Source organism: Lytechinus variegatus, chromosome 13 (assembly GCF_018143015.1).
Source record: "Lytechinus variegatus isolate NC3 chromosome 13, Lvar_3.0, whole genome shotgun sequence".
NCBI lineage: Eukaryota > Metazoa > Echinodermata > Echinoidea > Temnopleuroida > Toxopneustidae > Lytechinus > Lytechinus variegatus.
The window spans coordinates 1,356,058-1,377,131 of record NC_054752.1 but is presented as its reverse complement, the minus strand read 5'-3'; the positions used below and the strand labels follow the sequence as shown (position 1 = coordinate 1,377,131).

Genomic DNA, 21,074 nt, shown 5'->3' with positions numbered 1-21,074 from the left:
AAAGACAAAAAAGAACCTTGCCCGAATTAGTAAAAAATTGACTTCCCATAGGCCTAGTATGTTTTCAAGAAATGTTTTGCCTCCAATCAGTCATTGAATAACAAATATCGTGTTACACGTAAGACACAGGGGGTAGAAAGCATGTCGGGTCGTGGTATAAATTGTAACCGCATTGGATTTAATTACTGTTATGAACTTATTACTCTTTTCATTCCGCCCCAAAACCTCTTCAAATGTATTTGATATACACATAAACAGTGACGGATATTATACATGTAACTATGATCAATTGCAGATTTAAATATATACAGTGCGTATCAAAAAAAGTTTACACTTTGAAAAAGCCCTGGGAATTAAAAAATATACAACATGTGGGTAAATTTTTCACATATAATCTTGGGTTTGGGTCTCATCTATCCAATGAAAGTAAAAGTTTTGTTAGAAAATGTTACACTTGAGTGAGCACTGTCCATTTCTGTAAGGCTCGCAGAAATCTGTTTGCGCAGAAATGCTCGTTTGCATGCTGAGTCAAGGGGAAAGGGCGGAATCAAACTTACCCTACGAAAGATTTATCATACATTTCCCTTGCACTTTTAGTCAATTGAAATAAACGGATACATGTAAGCATTTTGTAACAATTTTGCCACCCAAATTGAAATTTCAACATTTTGTAAGCACAAACTTTACCCTATTTGTGCCAGCTGGATCTGAGGACATTAACTGAATCTGAACAAAAGTTTATATCAGACATCTCCTGCATTCTTTTCACTAAGTTTTTTATCATTGAAAGTGGGTTTACATTTCATTTTTCATTTAATCTTGTTTCTCCACACTTTTCTCAAGCTTAGCAATGATTAGCAAACTGAAAATCAAGCTTAAGCCATTCCATGTAAATCACAGCTGAGTGTAAAGCAAATATCGTCACTATGGCCTCGGTGTGTGAGGGAGTGGGGTGGGGCGAAACGCACTCTTTGAGGTGTTTTGGGCAAGGAAACAAGTCAAACAAGGTAGAAGGTATCTTCAAATTAGTTTTACTTGCTAAATTTCATGTGTTCTTCATGATTAAGGTCTACTTTTATTCGCATAACTATTTCAAAGTTCTGCGCAAATCATTTTTCACTAACTTTTTAAAAGTAAGTGGTGCTCATTCAAGTGGAAATATTTTTCAACAGTTATATCGTCATTTGCTTTTAATGGATCTGTACCAATGTTAAAATGTGGGAAAATCTTCAGGATATTACAAGTGTATAATTTTACAGGACTTTTTCAAAGTGTAAACTTTTTTTGATACGCACTGTATATATCGATTTTTTTTTCATATATGGCCAATCGAAAATAATTGTTTGCGGATGAAATTTCCATCAAGTTAAATTTAGTTTGATAATTTAATAAGCGAAAATTATCTACAAGACTATATTAAGTGATAAAGCATCATTGCTATCAAACGCGAAATGAAATGTTTCCCAATATTTTGGTGGCCATCAATCTTTATAAACCTAGCTTTTTCGCTAAGAAGAGGTATTAAACATGTATTTGCTTTAAAAGCATACCTTTATAGACCTATTCCAATTCGGATTAAGTTGTAGGTGTGAATTGACTATGTGTGGGGACATATCTTCTTCAGGTCTGTGTTTATTTGCTCTAGCGTGAAGCGAGCAACACGCAAGCTTTCATTCCAAACAGACTGACTGAACACCCCTTGCTATGTCCCGATCATCGAGGTGATGATGTCAGCATAAGCCAACAAGAATTCAAGGATGATAACACATGCAAAGAATGCTCTATTGAGTGGTGGATCTGTTGGAGGGGTATGACATTGCACCCACCCTAATTAAGCTTTATTAATGTAATATCAATATAATATCAAGGGGATAGCTGAACTACAAAATGGCGCCTTGTTCTTATGTCCCACCCACCATTGCCATCCTTCCTTCCCACCCCCCCCCCCTCCGGAATGAGAACGAATTAAGCAATGTATCGTGGAGGAACAATAAATGCACAAAGAAGAAAGTGTATTGTATGCATAATTTCTCTTAAAACCGGGAACTGTTATTGTAGGCTTATAGGTTTGGTTTAGCCATGGACCTGCATTAGGTCCATCATTGTACAGCTGGTCAGGTATAGGTTAAAAGCTTCAGGCATGAGAGGACACTCTAACATGGCGCCGTTAGAAGAATGGCGTGGATCCCATTGGTTTTGTAAGAAAATATCTTAGACCCTGGTAAACTCATAAAAGTTTTCATGAAAACTGCATGGGAAAAGGATCATCGTTACTATTAATTAAACAGGTTGGGCGTGCCTTAAAATGAACCGACCAATCAACCTAGTATTGCTTTCAAACACTTCCTTGTTTTATTCTCATTTTCTGACCTGGAAGTTCCTTACATTACAAGCAACAATACAGATTTGAACAACGTAGCCATCAGACAAGAGACAATAATAATGTCGAATTACAAAAAAGACATTCTCAGAAAATGGAAGGAAGGAAGGAAGAACGGGTGCAGGAGTTAACTGAATAGTTCATCAATAACGATAAATGACCTAAGATTGACCTTTATAATGGAAGAGTAGTAATAATAACCATTGTGTTGATACAGACATCAATCAAACATGAATCTTATTTCTTCATCAATAAAGTAAGTAAAAGTAAAATATAATGCATATAGGGGCTACTCTAAACAGGATTTATAAGTGGTTTTACCTCATATGCCTATTTTTCCATAACTCCTTGGTAAATCATTGGATAAAGTATATGCTTTATGGTTAAATTCTACAAAGCGTTAGATACGATTTACTGAAAGTTGTTTTAGTGCCATTGAAGTTCTACCTTATAATTCCCTGATTTGTAACAACAGACAAATATGTATCCTCCTTGGTCCCAACAAGGAGCTCCGTTAGTAGCTCCATGGTCCCACATTGTGTAAACCATTGCATTACACATCATGGTTGATATATCGGATAAATTGATGATTTCACCTGTCTACATTCTATTATTTTAAGCTTTTAATCTGCTAGCAATCAATGTAATGTCCTTTAAAAGCTATACATGTTCACCAGCCTCGCGAAGGTTTTGAGATGATCTTGTTTTACGAAAAAGTACTTTGGACAGTAACCTAGTCAAATTTCACACCATCGAGTTCATTCAATATAAAAAAGAAGCATTTGTTCATCCTTTTAAGGACCCTACTGTTTAGTTAGGTCCACGATCCTTCATAGTATACAAACTTTCTTTATGATTTGTGCTGTGTAAGGGCAAATGCGGCTAAGACTGAAATGAACTCGAAGAAAGTACAGGTGTAGCTGAGGAAACCAAACGGGTATGAATAATCCTGGAGTTCAGGATGTGCGGTTCCCTGCTCAATTGACTGTGTTCCCTGAACCTCACCGCGCCAAGATCTCCTGAGCCTTGAGGGAGGCAATAGGGCGTTGGACTGTGTGAACAATGATAGCAACACTGTCAACTGTCTACGAGGTCCCGTTGCATAATTATTTGAATCGTTGAATGCAGGATAAAATATATGATAACTTTATACGATCCAATGATAGCTTTATACGATTCAATGGTAAGAACCATGGCAACGATGCTGAACAGCCAATTAAAATCAAGGGTTCCATGGTAGTTGCCATTGGATAACAGTAACTTTACAACCTGAACTAGAAAATATAGATTGATTTTGTACACTAAATGAATTTAATTATAAATATAAAGTCAGTAACAAAAAAGCTAAATAAAAAGTAGTAGTGTAGCGATTTCTACTTAATGAGCATGATGAGAGTGGTAAATATTTGGAACCGCATCCAAAATTACCTTGAAGATGTTGAAAGCAAACTATAAGTTATTTCATAATGCTCAACTTAAATACGAATAAAACTCAACTCCCCGTCATTGCCAACGCAAGCAGACATGGCAGAGATCTTTCCAGATCACAAAACCTGGACATACAGGTCGTGTTTCCAGAACTCAACTTATGTTACCTGCAGTAAAATTGGCATTGTATGAAAAAAATAACACTCAGAAGAAAAGTGATTGAAGAAATATGAATTTGCTCCGGGTTTCTCAATAGTCATAGTGATCCTTATTGGTCAAACCATGGACATGGTCAAGCTGTCATACCCAGAGAGATGCACATTTGGCATGTTGGGACCCGGCATTGGGAAGCCTTCACTTCGGGCATTGATCTTTTATGACTTTATGAGTTTATTTCAGTTCAAAAGTAGAACGTAAAAATAATGACTTCAAACAGTGAAGCTGCCAAGATTTTGTGTTTTCTAGGAACAGTGGAGGTGCCAACTAAAATTCGTTCTCGGGGAATCTAACAATTTCTTCTAGATCATCCTGCTTGTTTCGTCTCAAACACGACTCAATGAGGACCATACCGGATCTCAACAACTACCGGTCAATTTCCAAACCGGGTGACTGCGGCCATTGAAGAGGAACCTTTTACTTTCATGGAGGATGCCGTCTTCAGCGTCCCTTAGAATGCATCCAGGATCTACCATGTCCCGTGATAGTTGCATCATGTCAAGAAGGAGGAGAGCGAGGGAGTATCCCGGGGAGGGTTCCCATGCAAGGCTCTCGATGAAAGACGTGACACATTGACTTGGTCTGGATGAATTTCCTGATAACTCCTTGACTAACCGATTGAGACGGGAGTGATTAGTGTATTGTCAGTTCCTCTATTATCATCGGTGAAGACGAAAAGTTCATTTCAGTTCAACCCAGTTCACCACTCCACAGCTAAAGACATCGATGTACATGATACCAATTAACATGATTAACCTTCCACGAATCATAAAATATATCTCATAATCCGGATGCAGTAATTGCATGCTTGTCTTTTATTTGTAGTTTCTACCTCTACTTCAACAACCTATACAGTGGCTCAAATCAAAACCTATTTAAGCAGATGGGTGAGAGGTTATTAGAAGAAAAGCTTTTTTTTTAAGATGTTTATCTTTCCGAAATAGATTGACTTTATTATAATTTATATTATAAAAAAAAAAATTAATGTAGGATAGCTAGTCCTACTTCATCGTTTTCATCACACGATTAGGAAACATTTCAAGATATGGATTGGTGTTCATATAAGACGAGGCATACGTGATCATGATGATACCTGACGAAAGTTTTGTAAAATAATTTAGACCAATCGATGATTCAAAAGAATTGTGGGTGTGAATCTCCTGGCAATTATTATTTTATGCATTCTAGACTAGGTATGACCATGTAGTAGGTCCATGGTATGACAGGCAGTCATGCAGAAGAGGAAAGCTGGGTCATAAATCTTAAAGATAGGTATATTCTCGAGACCTTGACCCTCAAATTAAAACAGAAATCTACGACCCATCCGTCTCATCCTTACTCAAACAATGGAATACGTTGAGGAAGGATTAGAATAGAAATGTGAGATGATGAAGATGAATGAGGAAGACATCATTATTATATAGAGGTCATTACCGCTTCATCACAACAGGCTTGGGGAAAAAAGCGTTGATCAACAAAGAATCTGGCTTCTTAGTTGGTCAAAATAGAAAAAAATATTGTTCTTAAAGGGATGATTCGGGCTGAAAGAAATTTGTATCTTGGAGTAAAATTCACAAAGCAACATGGGTGAAAATTTGATAAAAACCAGATAACAAATAAAGAAGTTTTTGAGTTTCAAAGATTTGCATTCTGGTGATATAGTTCTAGGCATGTTTTCATGAATATTCATTAGGTAAGCTGATGATGTCACATTCCCCACTTTCCTTTTTCTTATGTTATCACATGAACTCATAATTGTTTCATTTTTTCATAAATGTGTAAATCATGTGTCTCCATTATGATGAAATGATTAAAATTACTAATGCACTTAATCACTTGTCAATCCAATTATTTTAGATCTTGGTAGAATTGTGAAAAAAAAACCTAATTTCATATAATAAAATACAAAAGAACAAGTGGGGATATGACATCATCAGCCCACATAATGAATATTCATGAAGACATGCCTAGAACTTTTTTTACCGTCATAATGCAAATCTTAATAATTCAATAACTTCGTTACTTGTTATCCGATTTTAATCAAATTTTCAGCATTTTGCTTTGTGGATATTGCTTTATTAATTGAGAAATCAATATCAGCCCGGAGCATCTCTTTAATCTTTCGACTCTAAATTCTAACTTGATCATAATTTCATTGATTTTTCTTCATTTATACCTGGCATATTTACTTGCTTTTGCATTTACTAAATTAATCATAAAATTAATTATCGATTGCACAACTCCTCTTTGTTTGCTTGTTTGTTTGTTCTTGCCTCGTTCGTAGATCCTTCGAGCTTAGTACCCTACTCAAATTCTGGTTCTTTTCTTAAGGCTACATCGCCAAGCCATTCACTTTCAACCCATTAAACAAATGACTATGTCTATGACTATAATCATGATTATAAACATAGACAACTCTTCTGCATTTTTAAAACTAGTTTTACTGAAAATTAATTATTTAATACTCGCTTCGATTAATCGCTGACTATGCAATTGTTTTGTAAAACCAGGTATTCAATCATCATTATGTATGATTTAATTCGCAGAAAAGACAACCGGAACAATAAACACATTGAAATGCGTTATGTTGGCAATCAAGTCTTACTTCCAAAAAGATATAATTTATTAGGCCCTAATTGTTTGGTTACAATATTTTCATAGCCCCTGACCATAACTAATGTGACATATAAAGCTCCCAATGCATTCTGTAGAGAGCTCAATGTGTATGAAGAAAAAATCATCTTGTTTGTCTGAAGTAAAAAATAGTGAAGATTTGGTGATACCGGTAAGTTTTTCACTGTTTGCATGGTTTCCAAATACATTTATTTTAGCATTCTTTTACATTTGCTGGTACTTAGAGATACGTCTTTATTTGTCAGGGTTGAATTGTCATAATATACTCATTACCTTTAAAGCATATTAGTGGACGGAAATATAAAATGATTGACTATTTAATGGCGCGATGGGAAATCACTCATCTAACTCACTCCTGAAGATCAGTCTTGTCAAGGCTATGGCAGCTGCAAAAATCCAACCAGAAAGCAAATTCGTTCTTTTAAAACATAGGCCAGTAAATGAATACTTTCCACGTAGGATATGTATTTGTTTCCCAGCGTTAAACCTAAAACTAACATGACGTTACAGATTGTGATGGTGAAACAACAACTGCTCTGAAACAATACCTTCATTCAATGGATGGAGGAATCTTTTGAATTTACAAGACAGAATGGTAACATGACAAGAAAATCGTATCTGGTATCAAAGCGAAGGGTTTCTAGAGAATATTTGAGCGGTAATCTTAGCCGTCTTTGATGTCAGATTTACGATTTTAGCCGAGATTTCTTCAAAATTACCCTGTGGATCAAACGAAAGGAGAAAGCGAAAAATGGGGCAACGACATTGCCCCTGCGAGGCGACCTCCAAACTCCACAAGATTTGATTGCTATCAATTGTGTCACAAGTCGTAAGATATAACTGGGCTAGCTTCCTATTTTGACGACCCCCGTTAGGTGGATAGAATTCCCTTGACTGTTCTGGGGGTTAAGAATTCGCCTTACACAAACTTCAATCTAAGGACAGAAAATCCTCCTTCATTATGGAAGAGATCCTTTCCTCTTTCTGCTTCGTTTTATGTGGAAGTGAGATAGGTTGAAGGAGCACGCCTCTACATCCCTTGGTATGGTTCTGACCCCGGTGAGCCCCGGAGCCTTTGGCCATCAGGCCCCATCAGGGACCGTCAAAAACGTGTCTGTGTAGGCATAGTAGGCAGATGAGTGTGATGATAAGCATAGTAGTATCATAGGCCGCATTTAATGAATTTGAACATGGACCAATGGTAGCCATAAATGGTCAACACATTGTACGTCAAAAGTTGCCTATAGCTAAATGATATCCGAATGACATGTTTAGAAAGAGGGAGATAACGAATCACTTCTGCTTTATTATGACTATAGCAATGGCTTAATAGTTCTAAATTCGAATTACTTCATAATTGTTTTCTCTATATTTTGCACTTAGAGCTTAGTGTTTTCTTCTCTTTTTTCCTCTTGATTCACGCACGGATCTTGACTGTGAAACTCTTTTTTAATGAAAAACTTGTCTTTGCCTTTAAGTTCCTTCGAGATCGCATCATTCTAGAGATTTAGTTGGTGTAGAAAGGGGTTGTCAAGAAAGCCGTTTTGCCTTACAAACTTCATTATACCGACAAGTTATCTACCCCGGGGTCATTCCATCCGACCCTCTCCCGGGTCAAGACCCCTTCTCCTCATCATTTATCATAAAACCATCGAAAAGTAGCATGTTCAGGTAGATTTCGCTGAGGAGGGGCAAAATGTCTCTGGAAGTGGGATTTCAAAAACCACTTCGATAATCAATAATATCTCATATAGCCACTTCAGTTTTAAGATGTCTTCTGATTGACCCTGCATACCATGGACTAACATCATTATTACCCCTCCCAACTCGAGCGCATGGCTAGATGACAGTAGGTCTAATAATGGAATGATTCGACCAGGGATTGAGCCACCATGTCCGATATGCCTAAATATAAATGGGGATCGGTACAGCAAGGCGAGGGAACCGTATTCTCCTTCAAAAGGGCACACCACGTCCCATACACCCCCCCCCCCCCTTGAAGTACCAAATTGACCCTTGACTCTGATCTATCACGATTTCCTTAGAGCGAAAGGCTTTTCTTTCACCGCCCTGGAATTCTGCTATGAAACCCAAACCTCAAACTTTCTTTGTTTTACAGATCGGACTGCAATAAGATTATTGGAAGACTTCTCACAAAGAAACAATAATAGATGTTTGGTTAACTTAGCTTACCATTCTTGTAAGTCACGTATTTGTTTCATTCTCATTCATTTAAATAAGAAAGACGTTGACCACTGCAAATACCAAAGGTTAATTCTGAAACAATTTTTCAGAACTTGTTGATGATGCTCTTGTGCACGCAATGGCTAGCTGGTAAATTGCATAGATTTGACCACATTATGAATGATCATTTGTACCAGACTTTATAAAGATTTGATGTTCCACAACAGTATGATGGCAAATTTCATTTAACATGTTTCAGAAGTAAGCAAGTATCAACTGACTTTTAAGTCGTCAAACTTGAATAAAACTTACTTTAGTAACATCTTATTTTAAATTCATTATCGTGATTTTATCGTATAGTCGACATGTATGTCAACATCATTCCTGATAGTGTGATACTACTTTCGATTCTTCTACATTTCAAGTAGAGTCAGACAACAGATTTGCAAGATTAAAAATGTAGTAAAATTATTATAATCACAGTACCAAAGAAAATATCGATAATAAAAGTAGGCCTTCCTCAGTATCACTGTGATTTCAAAACATAAACTACGCCAAATTAATCAATGAACAAACAAGACCTTATTCTAATAATTGGTGTAATTATGTCAATCAAGATAATGGATTCTATACTATGAACAGTGGAATATTTTCTTTGAGAACAATCATCATAAATTGCTAGCCAGCATGGCTCTTGTTCTTATTTCAATAATTCTGTTTTTTCAACTGTCTATGAAAATGAAGTAAATCACGCTTTATGCTTTTTTCTACAGTGTCGACCTCAAATCATCTATTTCAGAGGAATGTTCCAATGATATTCGGTAACCAGTATCTACAAAAAATATCTGCAAGCATGATTGTAACATACAGGCATAATTCAATTATAATATTCATGCTTGTCAGTTACCTCATTAATCATGTTTTACATCTAGATGCTTTGTTCCATTCCCGGCCCCTAAATATCTCTAGTAAATGTAGGCCCTACTTATTTCCGAGAGATGTTCAAGCACATCATCACATCAGAGGCAATAAATACCCTTAATCAGAATCAATGAAAATATAATGATACCCACGATTATCAACTGCTTCAAATGAAATATGCTTTCCAAGAGGATGTTTTGTTCTTGTATTGGCCTACATCATTCATAAACATGGGTCGTAATTTCTGCGATATGTTTTGGTATATTACCTCTCTCTTCTATCATTGTGAGAGAGGTTCTTTTGAAGCAGATGGCAGAATGAACAAGACTAAGTCCGTCGGATTCCCACGAGATATTCCAGTGGATTAGGAAAGATGATGAGACCCAAAGTCACAATGCCTCACTGTCAAGTTCAAACTAAGTTAAAGAGACACATGCCTTTTACTCCCATGACCATTCCAAAATGAAAACAACAAAAGGACGTGTTTTGTCTTTTCTTTTTAGGTTTTATGTAATTAGCCAAGTCACAAAGCCCTAACTCTGAAGATCTCTTCGTTCCTCGACGACAGACCCAACCCAACAAAACAACAAGATCGAAACTGGGTTTTATGAGGAAAAAATCAAAATGCCTAAATCTTTAAATTTAAACCGAGTTTGGGATATACATGTAACCAAAGAGGAAATTCATAACATACACAAAGAAAGAGTAAAAAAAAAACCTTAGTTCAAACTAAGTTTTACGATATTTTGTCACTGGTGCTAATACGAACCAAAAATTAAAACTCCTCACATAACAAACGCGGTTCTAACTTCATCCCCCAAATAAAATAACCAAGTCACAAATGGGCCCAACTATTTTCAATCGAATGTAACTCTATATTATGACATCATGGGTGTGAAGATATAATGGATATTTACGATTGATTTCAACCTTTTATACACTAATTGCGATAGAATAAGTAGAAGTTACACTTAATTGATGGTATCTTCTAAATGTTGCAAGGCATCGACCAGATACGAACAATTCTTTCTTTTTGTTGGTCTACTTTGTGATTCACACAACAAATGAAACAAAATTCTCAGTTGTCTTTTCAAATTTCAATTATTTCTTGTTCCGCGTGGGCCTACTTCCTTAAACTGCAACACAGGGCATATGATTTTGTTTTAATTCTAGCGTTGTTTGCAAACAAAGAATAATGTATTTTCCATATGAATTTCAAGAGTCATTACACCCTACGGCTTCGTTAATATTCTCAAAATCAATTTCAACTTTTTCCAATCCCTTAACATATTTTTAATCTGATATCACAGCTTTTGAATCCGCCTATATCCGAGGTATCAATAAAAATAGAACGAAAGACTTCCCATTGACCCAGATATTGTGCTACTTTCGTATAACCAGAAATTAATTTTCTCTAGATTCTACGGTACAGGATTGGGGGAGCGGAGAAGGTGTGGAGTACATTATGGTCCTATTTCGTAATCGTATATGTGTAATCATGGTAATCTTATTGCTTGAAGGGGGTGGGGGTGGGGGAGGGGTGGAGGTGCTCCCTATCAATTAATTACCGGGTATACTCGTATAGCGTACAATGTGTCTCACAATAAGAGACTAATTTAGAGTAAAATGTTTGATAACAGAAACGCTATGCATTCTAAATTCGTATATTCTTTTCTACACGATGCGCATGATTTTGGGCTTTTGTTCCAATAAAATACGAAATGACCTTTGTTTTATGATACAAATATAAACATCATGTGTCTGGGTGGGTGCCTACATAATTCAATTATAATCTGAAGAATTTTACGACTAAATTTAGTTTATCTTTTATTTTATTTTATCTTATCATTAATCATTATTCTAAAAGTCGTTTCGACTAAAACCTAACTTACAATTTCCTCTCTCTCCCTCTCTTAGGGTTGATTTTATTGAGTTTCTTTCACTCGGTAAAGAAGGTTTTCATCTCTGAAATGCGTGTGAAATTTCTGTTCTTCGATTAAAACAAAACTGCTTTTCAGATTAAATTGACGTCGAAGAGAAATAAGCACAAATTACTTGTTAAGTTGTATTTTGTGCGAATCGCACTATTCCAGTCCACCCGATTAGGAATATGGGGATGACATGGGCAGCAGTCAGTACTGTCAGACGCTTGTCAACGAAACATCTGTGAGATCATTGTATCGCTTAATTGGACAACATGTTGCGTTTGGCCGGGTTATCTGCAAATCACATTGGCACATACGCCTTCCTATTTGAGCCTTGTTTAGGGTACAAATGAATGCTGATTATCTTTGGCTATGTCTGTAGATTGAATTGCTTCACCACCTGAGAGAGTTCCCTATAAGAGTTTGCTCTACAGGTTTCTATTGGATAACAACCCAAGTTCCAACAGTGAGAAAATGACATCACGTATGTACTCGTACTTGTAAATAAAGAGGCGGTTTTATGCAAGAAGTATCGTCGTATTTTTGTACGAAATTTTCAGAAAGCCCTACATGATCTAAGAACAAAAATAGATTACTCGCATCGTGGTGCTCGAAATTTATTGATTTAAAAAAGGGAAAATGAAACAAAGATGATAAGCTGAATTGCATATCGAGGGGCGCGTTGTGAATTGTGGCACCCCCCCCCCCAAAAAAAAAAAGTTCCATGACCAAGGGGGGGGGGATAATGAAAGAAAGGAAAAAAATTATAATGACATAAATGTCAAATGTTCATAGTTTCATTTCTAAATGGTCGAAGTTTCGCTCGATCGCGATTTTTTAAACATATATTTTCCCCTTACCACTTTAACCTGTATACCCTTAAAGTCTTTAGCTTATTATTTTTATGATTTTTCTTTTTCATTCCATTCATCATTGATTTAATCAAATAGTGCTTCAAGCGAAATTTTCAAGACATAATTTGGATGTTTCACCATGGCAAGCGCCATGATAGTTCAGCGTATATAGTCTGTGGACGAACGACCATCCCCAGTTCGATCACAGGACTTTTATTCCTGGCCGGTTGACTCCAGTGATACCCTGCTATGTTTTTATGGGTTTCTGTACAAATAAATACCTCTACACAATAAATCAGTCATCATGGAGCAATCTTAATGATATGAAAATACTTGAAGTTTGATAGGTGATTAATGAACTGACCTTGAGGTATATATTTTCAACGTAACGAGCAACAGCCATTGTGATGATTGTGGTATATGGTTCAAATGATACGTTCGTATGCAAATGGCCCTGCGGATTCGAAATTGCTTTTATTAAATATATATTTTTTGCTCTGTATCTATTTTATTTCATTCTACTTATCCATCAAAAAGTATGCAATTTCTTTTATTTCATCGTTAATATTATTATTATCATATCATTTCCAATATTGGCGCTGGAATCTCAGGAGCTGTGACATAAGATGACGCATAATCGCCGCCTAATTATTAGTAATGAAGTCGAGAAAGCATTATAGGCATGTAGTATAATATATAAGAATAAGAATAATAGAAATAAAGATGTTCAAAATGCACTGCCAAGACCATTTTTTTTCATCGACACTAGCACATTAGGAAGTCAAAGTTCAACTCAGAGCGAACAATGATAGTAACCATGGCAACGATACGTGGTATGTTAATATGAGAACGCAAAAACTCCTTATTTCATTTGAATGTAAACATAAAATGCAGCAATATCATGAAACTATTAGATGACTTTTTGTAATTTCAGGATTTTAGGAAAATTATAAACAACAGAGGAAGGGATTGGAAATAAAATGTTTACACGAACAGAATTGGAAACCATATCATTAGAATTACTTTTCAATGATTCTTGTTTAAAATATATTATATGATAATCTTGCTCGTTGACCACTGTTGGCATGTAAAATGAATAAAAAGTTAAAACCTGATAATATTTAAATGAATAATTAAATCGTCAGAAATCCGCGTCATCACCTTATAATCTCAAGACTAGAATTGTTTTATTCATTAAAAAAAGAAAACAAGAAACGGTCCTAATCAATGAAATAGAGTATTGCTCATTTAAGATAATTTCCCTTTTCAGAACAAAATGAAAAATCTTAACTAATTCAATGCAAATCACGTAAATCGCATCTTCAAGAAAAGGTATGTTGAATGTTTGGCGTAAATCGCTTAATATTCTTCAATTCAGCTATTTTAGCAAGTTCTTTTATTAGAAGGTTCAAATTTCAATAAAAGAAAGTCATCAATTTGAATTGTACGATAAAAGTAGATTGCAAATTACAGAACCCAAGTTACTCTTATCTACATATCATGTATATATTGTTTTTTTATGTTAACAGGACCAGGCTGAAAAACAGTCAATCTGAGCTTGTTATCCTGTATAAAGATATTTTAATAAATAAATAATAATAAATAAAACATAATATTCTCCTATCCTGAAATGGATTCGTAATGCATTGTCTGAAAAAAAAAGCTCTGAAGAAAATTCGATTAGAAGGCAAAAAGCAACGGTACAGATACAGAGGAAAGGTGAATGTCGGGTATGGAATTGTGGGATATGTCGTTCATATCCTCAGAAAAATGACAAAAAATCTAAAAAAACAAGACAAAATTAGAAATATCGGGAAAGAAAAAAAAAGCTTGATTTGGTCTGGATGACAAGATGGGGAAGGAAAGCGTGTCAGATGAGAGGAATAGAAAACACGTGAAAGTGGGTTTACTCCTCATATGGGTAGCTAGACAGGGAGGATGGGAGATAAATAATAACATATGGGAACGACGATCGGAGCCAATTAAATATCTCGCATTCACAAGTTATTTTCATAAATGAATATGATAGTATTTGGAGTTGTACCCAATGAATCATCCTGAGTTACGGCCTAAACATTGCTGATTGAACATCCCCTCTCCCTCAAACAGTGTCAAACTGACACTCCAAGATGTTTGAAAACTTTTCATCAAACTTGATCATGTTGATATGATATTGTTCGAACTAAGTTTATATCACCAACGATTGTTTTGCATTGTTGTTTTAAATTGTTATCGTATCCACAGTGGTAGATCGGGGGGGGGGGGGTTACGCCCACCCCAACCCCCCCCCCTTACACTCCCGTAAAAAGGGAGAAGGGATCAAACTCCAGAATACCCTGACCGAGGATCGCGCAAGAACAGGCGAGGATCTACGGTATGCATGGGGCAGTACGTCGTAGCTCATCGTAAGAAGGTCAAACCATGGACCTACTACTCTCGGTCCATGGTCAAACCAACTGGTCAAACTCCCTCTTGGCAAAAAGCTAGATCCGTTCCTGATCTAACCTGGTATGAATATCATTTAGGCCCAATTGTGATTGTATGTGATTGGAAAATCAATAAAAGTAGTATAATGCCTTGAAAATTCATGTCAATTTGACGATAATGATGATTAAAGTCATTATGGTGCACAGTGTTCATTAAAAATATCCTATTCATATTATTTGCAATCATTTATGACTTATTACTGTTATGAGTAACCCTAACCCTATCGACCGATGTGATCCTCAAGTTATAAACCAATCTTCTTGATGTTGTTTTTTTTCTAGAGAAGTTGAACAGCTTGAATCAAAGGATGCATCCTCAATTTGTTTTAACCATTTCACTCAAAATCAACAAAGATTTAAATTGCTGACCATTCATGTTCCAAAAATTACTGGGACCATTGCATTTTCTCTGATTAAAAATGTAAATTATGCCGATCCAAAATTAAAACGGAAAATGAAAAAAAAAACTTATTGTAAACAGAGTGTGGTAATGTCATTAGTACAAAATAAATAAGCGATCAAATACACAAAAGAATATTCACTCTACAACAAAGCTGCAATCTCCGATTTTTGTGACATTTTCTGACCTAACTGGCTAATGCATTGATTTATACAACAGGTGATGAACACAGTAGACAAACTATATTTATCACCATCCATATTCCAATGACGAATGTCAGATCAAAGAGGGATTACTAAAGGTTTTAATGAAGCAAAAGAGGCTCATCACTTCTAGCTTTGTTTTGATTGTCTCCTCTTTCCAACATCATGACCATGCAGCGATCAATAACGAGGCATAATAATTAATTGTATTTAGATGAGCTAAATTCTAATTACACGGGGTGATTATCAAAACAACTAATCACTCACAATGAATCTATATGATCAACAATCGCTTCTTATAAAAAAATATATTCCAACTAATTGTGAAATAGTTAGAAATGGCGGGGTAAGAGTTGTTCTGGGACTTCATCGGATCCAATAGAATTGAATTCATAATTTCAGAATGCTGATAAGCCCTTAGAATTAATTTAAAAAGAGGGAAAAGGGACTATCGTCACAATAATACAAAAATTACAAAGGAAGAGAAAGAGACGACCTTTAAATTAACAATTTCTAAACATGCGAAAGACCCCTAGCTTTGACCATCTTTTTATTATCAACGTTAATTTTACACCAGCGACGAAATTTTAGAGAACGGCAGAACATAATTTATCAAAACAAAACACAACACGTTGTCCCATTGTGCCATATACGACTTGTTGCTTGTTGAATTGACATTAGAAATGGCAACAAGTAACCAGAATCACATGCGTAAAACCAAAGCTCCATGGTAAAACTATAGGTCCATGGTAAAACTAAACAGGTTTGGACCATGAAACCTCCCTGGTAAATCTAAAGTAACAGCTAACTAAATTTTGCCCTAATATGATTTTAATATATTTTGGTGACAACGTAGTCTTTTCCAGGAAATAATGTTGAGGAAAACTACTTCATCCATAATGTCCGATTTCTCGATTAGTTGGATAACTATTAGATTACATTATTACTCCTGTACAAAACTATTATGAAACCAACGTTTTATTCCGAAATATATTTAGGCCCACCTGAGATAGCATACGCTAGAATGATAAGTGAATATAGTTGAGGACTCTGATTGTAAAAATGAGCCTGACGTAAAACTGCATTTCAAGTAAATATCTTATTGAATTCAAAATCATCAAGACATGATTGAGATTAATTAGTTTTACAGGGTGCTACATAAGTACTTGCCCGATTGCCCGGGGCAAGTAAAAGTAAGAGTCGGGCAAGTGTTTTGAAGTAATGACTAAAACTACTTGCCCGATTGCCCGTAGCAAGCAAAATTCTCAAAGGTAGAATGACCAAAATTAGGGTCGATATGGTATCGACCTTAATTTGTTCATGGCAGGCAAGATATAATCATTTTGGAGAAAGAAATGCATGACAAAGTAGATCAGTTCATGTCAAAAGAGAGAAAAGGTCAATTGTTTATAAAACCGCAAAACTTTCTTTTGGAGAGGTAAAACTTTATTTTTCAATGAGTTTTCGGGCAAATGAACTAGATATTTGGGCAAGTATATTCCAACTATTTAAAAATTTACTTGCCCGACTAGGCAAGTGTTTCTAAAAGTAAAAAGTTATTCCCGATGGACCGACATGGTTTTATCATTAGAGTTTAGTTCATTCGTATTAAAGAGCGAATGGAGAAATGAGAACAGTAGCATAGATTTTTAAAGAAAAAAAATAGGAAGGTGGAAAAGCATGCGTTCGAGATCATGGAGATGGATAAAAAGTAAATTTGTGAAACGAATATTTTTGCTCACCTGTACAATATTGTTTTATCGATGTGATGCCATGCTATTCCATGCTCCTTCCATTCTCCATACTGAGAATGCATAGCTAAGTCTTTCATGAGCCATGTATGTACAGCTACCCACCATCTTTTGATCTTCTTCGTCACTCTTTAAAACTTGAAACAGAAAGTCAATATATCGAGAAGCAAGCTTCAATGTCTGTATTTTACTCAGTTTATCTGAGGGTAATGTCGGGATGATTTTACGAAGATTTGCGAAGGCATCGTTTAGTGATTGAGTGCGTTGTCGTTCTCGTACGTTGGCGAGGACGCGTTGATTCTGAAGTTCTTCGAAAGATTGTGGTCCTTTTCGCCTTATTTTATGCGACAGACTCCCGCTGCCCGTCGACGAGCCGTCATCGCTGCTGTCACCGAGCTGACACTCATCCTCGCCTTCCGACTGCCGATATCGTCGCTTTCGTCCGTATCGATGCTGCTTCATGGGATCGTCCTCCAACTCGAAATGCTCTCGGAGATCGAGCTGTGGTTCGCGTTTGACATCGAGGTCATCGCATCGTCCATTCAAGTATTTCATGCCCCCTCCTCCATTCGTCATCACATTGTCGTGGTTCATCTTCGGCGCGTGAACCATTTCCCCGCCGATGTATTCTCGGGGGTCGTACTCGTACCCTCCGCAGTAAACACCAGGAAAGTTGGTAGTGGTGGGGTAGGATGAGGCGACTGCAGTCTTCCACCGGCTTTCGTCGTAGGCATAGACACCGTTGGTGACTCCTCCTGAGCTAGACCCTCCTCCACCGTAACGTACAATGTGATCTGTGGCCGAGGGTAGACCAGTCGATGCTTGATGTCGACTAAAAGGATGCACTGTCGAGGTCCCCGTCAGAGAATTCACTGAAAGTAATCAAAAAGAGTAGCGAAAATCAGCAGGTCACCTCTTATGATGGTTGATGTGTCGCGCGTGTTTAGTTATCGGCACCGTATGTCGCTTATGGCTGGCGTGCGATGGTGAGGTGCTGTGGGCCTCGCGGCATGCAGGGAGAGGCGGGGCTTAGGCAAATATGACTGTCACTTTGGTTTTCTACCAATCCCTTAGGCTTGTTGAATCCCCTTTCTCCCTCTCTTATCCTCGATGACCTCTCAACCCACCCCCTAAACCTTGGCTTTATGAGTTATTAAACCCTCTCCTCCTGCCCCTCCCTGCATGTTTCTCTCCTCCCTCCTCCTCTCCCATGTTCACCTCCCCTTTCTCTACCTTTTTCGCTTTCCCTTCTTACCCCTGCCTTCATCTCTCCCCTTTACCCATCCCACCCCTCCTCCTTCTCGTCCTAGCTTTTCCTGTTTGGGGCACTTATCTTCTCTCTATCTCACTTTCATAATTTTTTTTCCTTACAAAACACAAAGATTGTAAACTTTAACATATAAAAATTGATGTTTTTTGCAAAAAAAAAAAAATCTTTGACAGAGATGAACCCCTTTAATTCCTTTATAACACTCTCATTAATAAGAAATCAATATAACTTGGAGATGGTTAAAATTGCCCGCTTCCTGGGTTTGATTTTGATCTTGTGTCCCTAAAGATTTCTCAATACAACATTTGTGAATAGATGGTATAATAACATGAAGAGATGTTCATCTGAACAACGTACACGCTCCTGTTTTAGAATAATTCTAGATAACTTTTGCTTTTCACAAATCTTTTACGAAAATAGTTTTTTTTAAATCTAATTCGGGAACAATTTCTGCATCGGAAAAAATATTGCTGAAACATTTGAGAAGCAAGAAACGTCTTGGAAAATCTTATTCACAATTCAAGACTATGCATCTATCTACCCATGAACTTGACTTGTGAGCGAAGACACTGCCATGGAGAGCCGGTCCCACTGGACTCAGCTTTCCGCTATCATTATTGGTGACTCACTACATGATAAAACATCGTGAAACAAAGCTTTCCTCACAAACACACACATTTATTGAGCCTCCTATATTCTATTTATTTCCCTTCAAAATATTACTTTCTCTCTCCGAGTTCCCGCATGCATGGCAAGTGTTGTACTGTTTGATTCAACAGCTAATGGAAACGAATTCATCGCGCATTAAATAATGTTGAATATAATCATAAATTTAATTCTGTATGCTATCATTATGAAAACATTTTCAGATAAAGTAAGATGTAAAGAAATATATAACAGAAGGGTCAATGTTATCTGTATCTGGAGATAAAATGATTTCACCTCGTTAGTGGAAAGAATGGCCTAGAATGACATTTATGTCACCCTCTAATAAAGAAGTCAGGTTCACTTTTCGCCTTCTGTGAAGTTAACGTGTTCTGGTGTTGGGAGTAAATTGAAAAGGTACAAATTAGCACTTTTGTGTTCTCGGACCATAAAGTCGCAACATAGCACCTGTAATAGGTGTTTCCACTGTGGCATTGGTGTATCTGCTATTGTTTGACCGTATAGAAAGCATTAATCATGTTCGAATATTGACAGATTTTCTGCTAAGAAATAGAAAAACTTATCTGTAGCAAGATGAAGAAAAACACGAAGATGAAATTATTGACATTATAAAATTAAGTTATTACTACCATCAAGAAGAATTGCACTTAGCGATGTAATTCAAATCAGATTTGCGTAATGCTATAATAAAAACAGTAATAATAATACTAATGATATACTACTACTACTACTACTACTACTAATAATAATAATAATAATAATAATAATAAAAATAACAATCATAATCATAATAAAAATAATCATAACATTGATAATGATAATAATGAGAATAATAAAGATGATGATAATAATGATGATGGTAATAACAGTAATAATCATAATAATAATCATAACATTAATAATAATAATAATGATAATGATGATAATAACAACAATACTAATAATGATAATTATGATTAATATTACTATTTTTATAATAATAATAATGATAATAATAATAATAACTACAATAATAATATTAATAACAATAACAATAAAAAGAAGAGGAATGATAGAAGTAATAATGATAACAAAAATGATAACAATAATAATAACAACAATAAATGGCCGAAAGAACAGGGTCGCCCTTTTCTCTTCATCGATCTCTTTGTAATTCCAACTCATTATCACCTCCTAACACCGACAAAACATTTACCACTTATCTTGCCCTCCTCCTCTACCACCACCCCTCCCCCTATCTCTCATCCTCCCTCCCCATATGCCCACTCCCTGTGATAACCCCATGCCAATCTCCCCCAACCCCACCCCTCATCCATTCCTCTAACTCATACGACCTACAAATAATAAGCATACATCACAACTTGAAAGATAAGTAGGGGAAGGCGGGGTAAGTTGAGCATAGGGGCAAGTTGAGCCACAAGCCCCAGGCCAATAATGAATGAGTCAGACATTGTGGTGGTGTCATGTATTGATGACCCATAGCATAACCCTTAACCCCACCACATTGTTTTCCACTTTGAAACAAAAAGTAGTTTTTTAGAGGGAAAAGTATGAATTTCAGCCAAAAAATTAAAAAAGAGTGTGAAATAGATAAGTGCTTTATTCACACACACGTCTTTAAATATAGTAAAGACATGATAACAACATTGTTAGTCCAGGTATGGATCTTCATTCTTGTCATAGTCTTTTATATGATGGATGCATAATAAATGTGTGGATACAAAATTATCGCACTAAGTTCGGACTGGGGTAAGTT

General features: G+C 36.2%; 1 protein-coding gene across 1 annotated transcript in view; it reads right to left on the bottom strand.

The window, feature by feature from the left end:
- LOC121426626 (protein twist-like) overlaps window positions 1-21,074 on the bottom strand; it is a 44,672-nt gene that overhangs the window by 9,435 nt on the left and 14,163 nt on the right. The window contains exon 2 of the mRNA XM_041622988.1: window positions 17,374-18,254. Within this exon, the coding sequence (XP_041478922.1) occupies window positions 17,389-18,254 (866 nt within the window). The 3' untranslated portion in view covers window positions 17,374-17,388. The remainder of the gene's footprint in view (window positions 1-17,373; window positions 18,255-21,074) is intronic.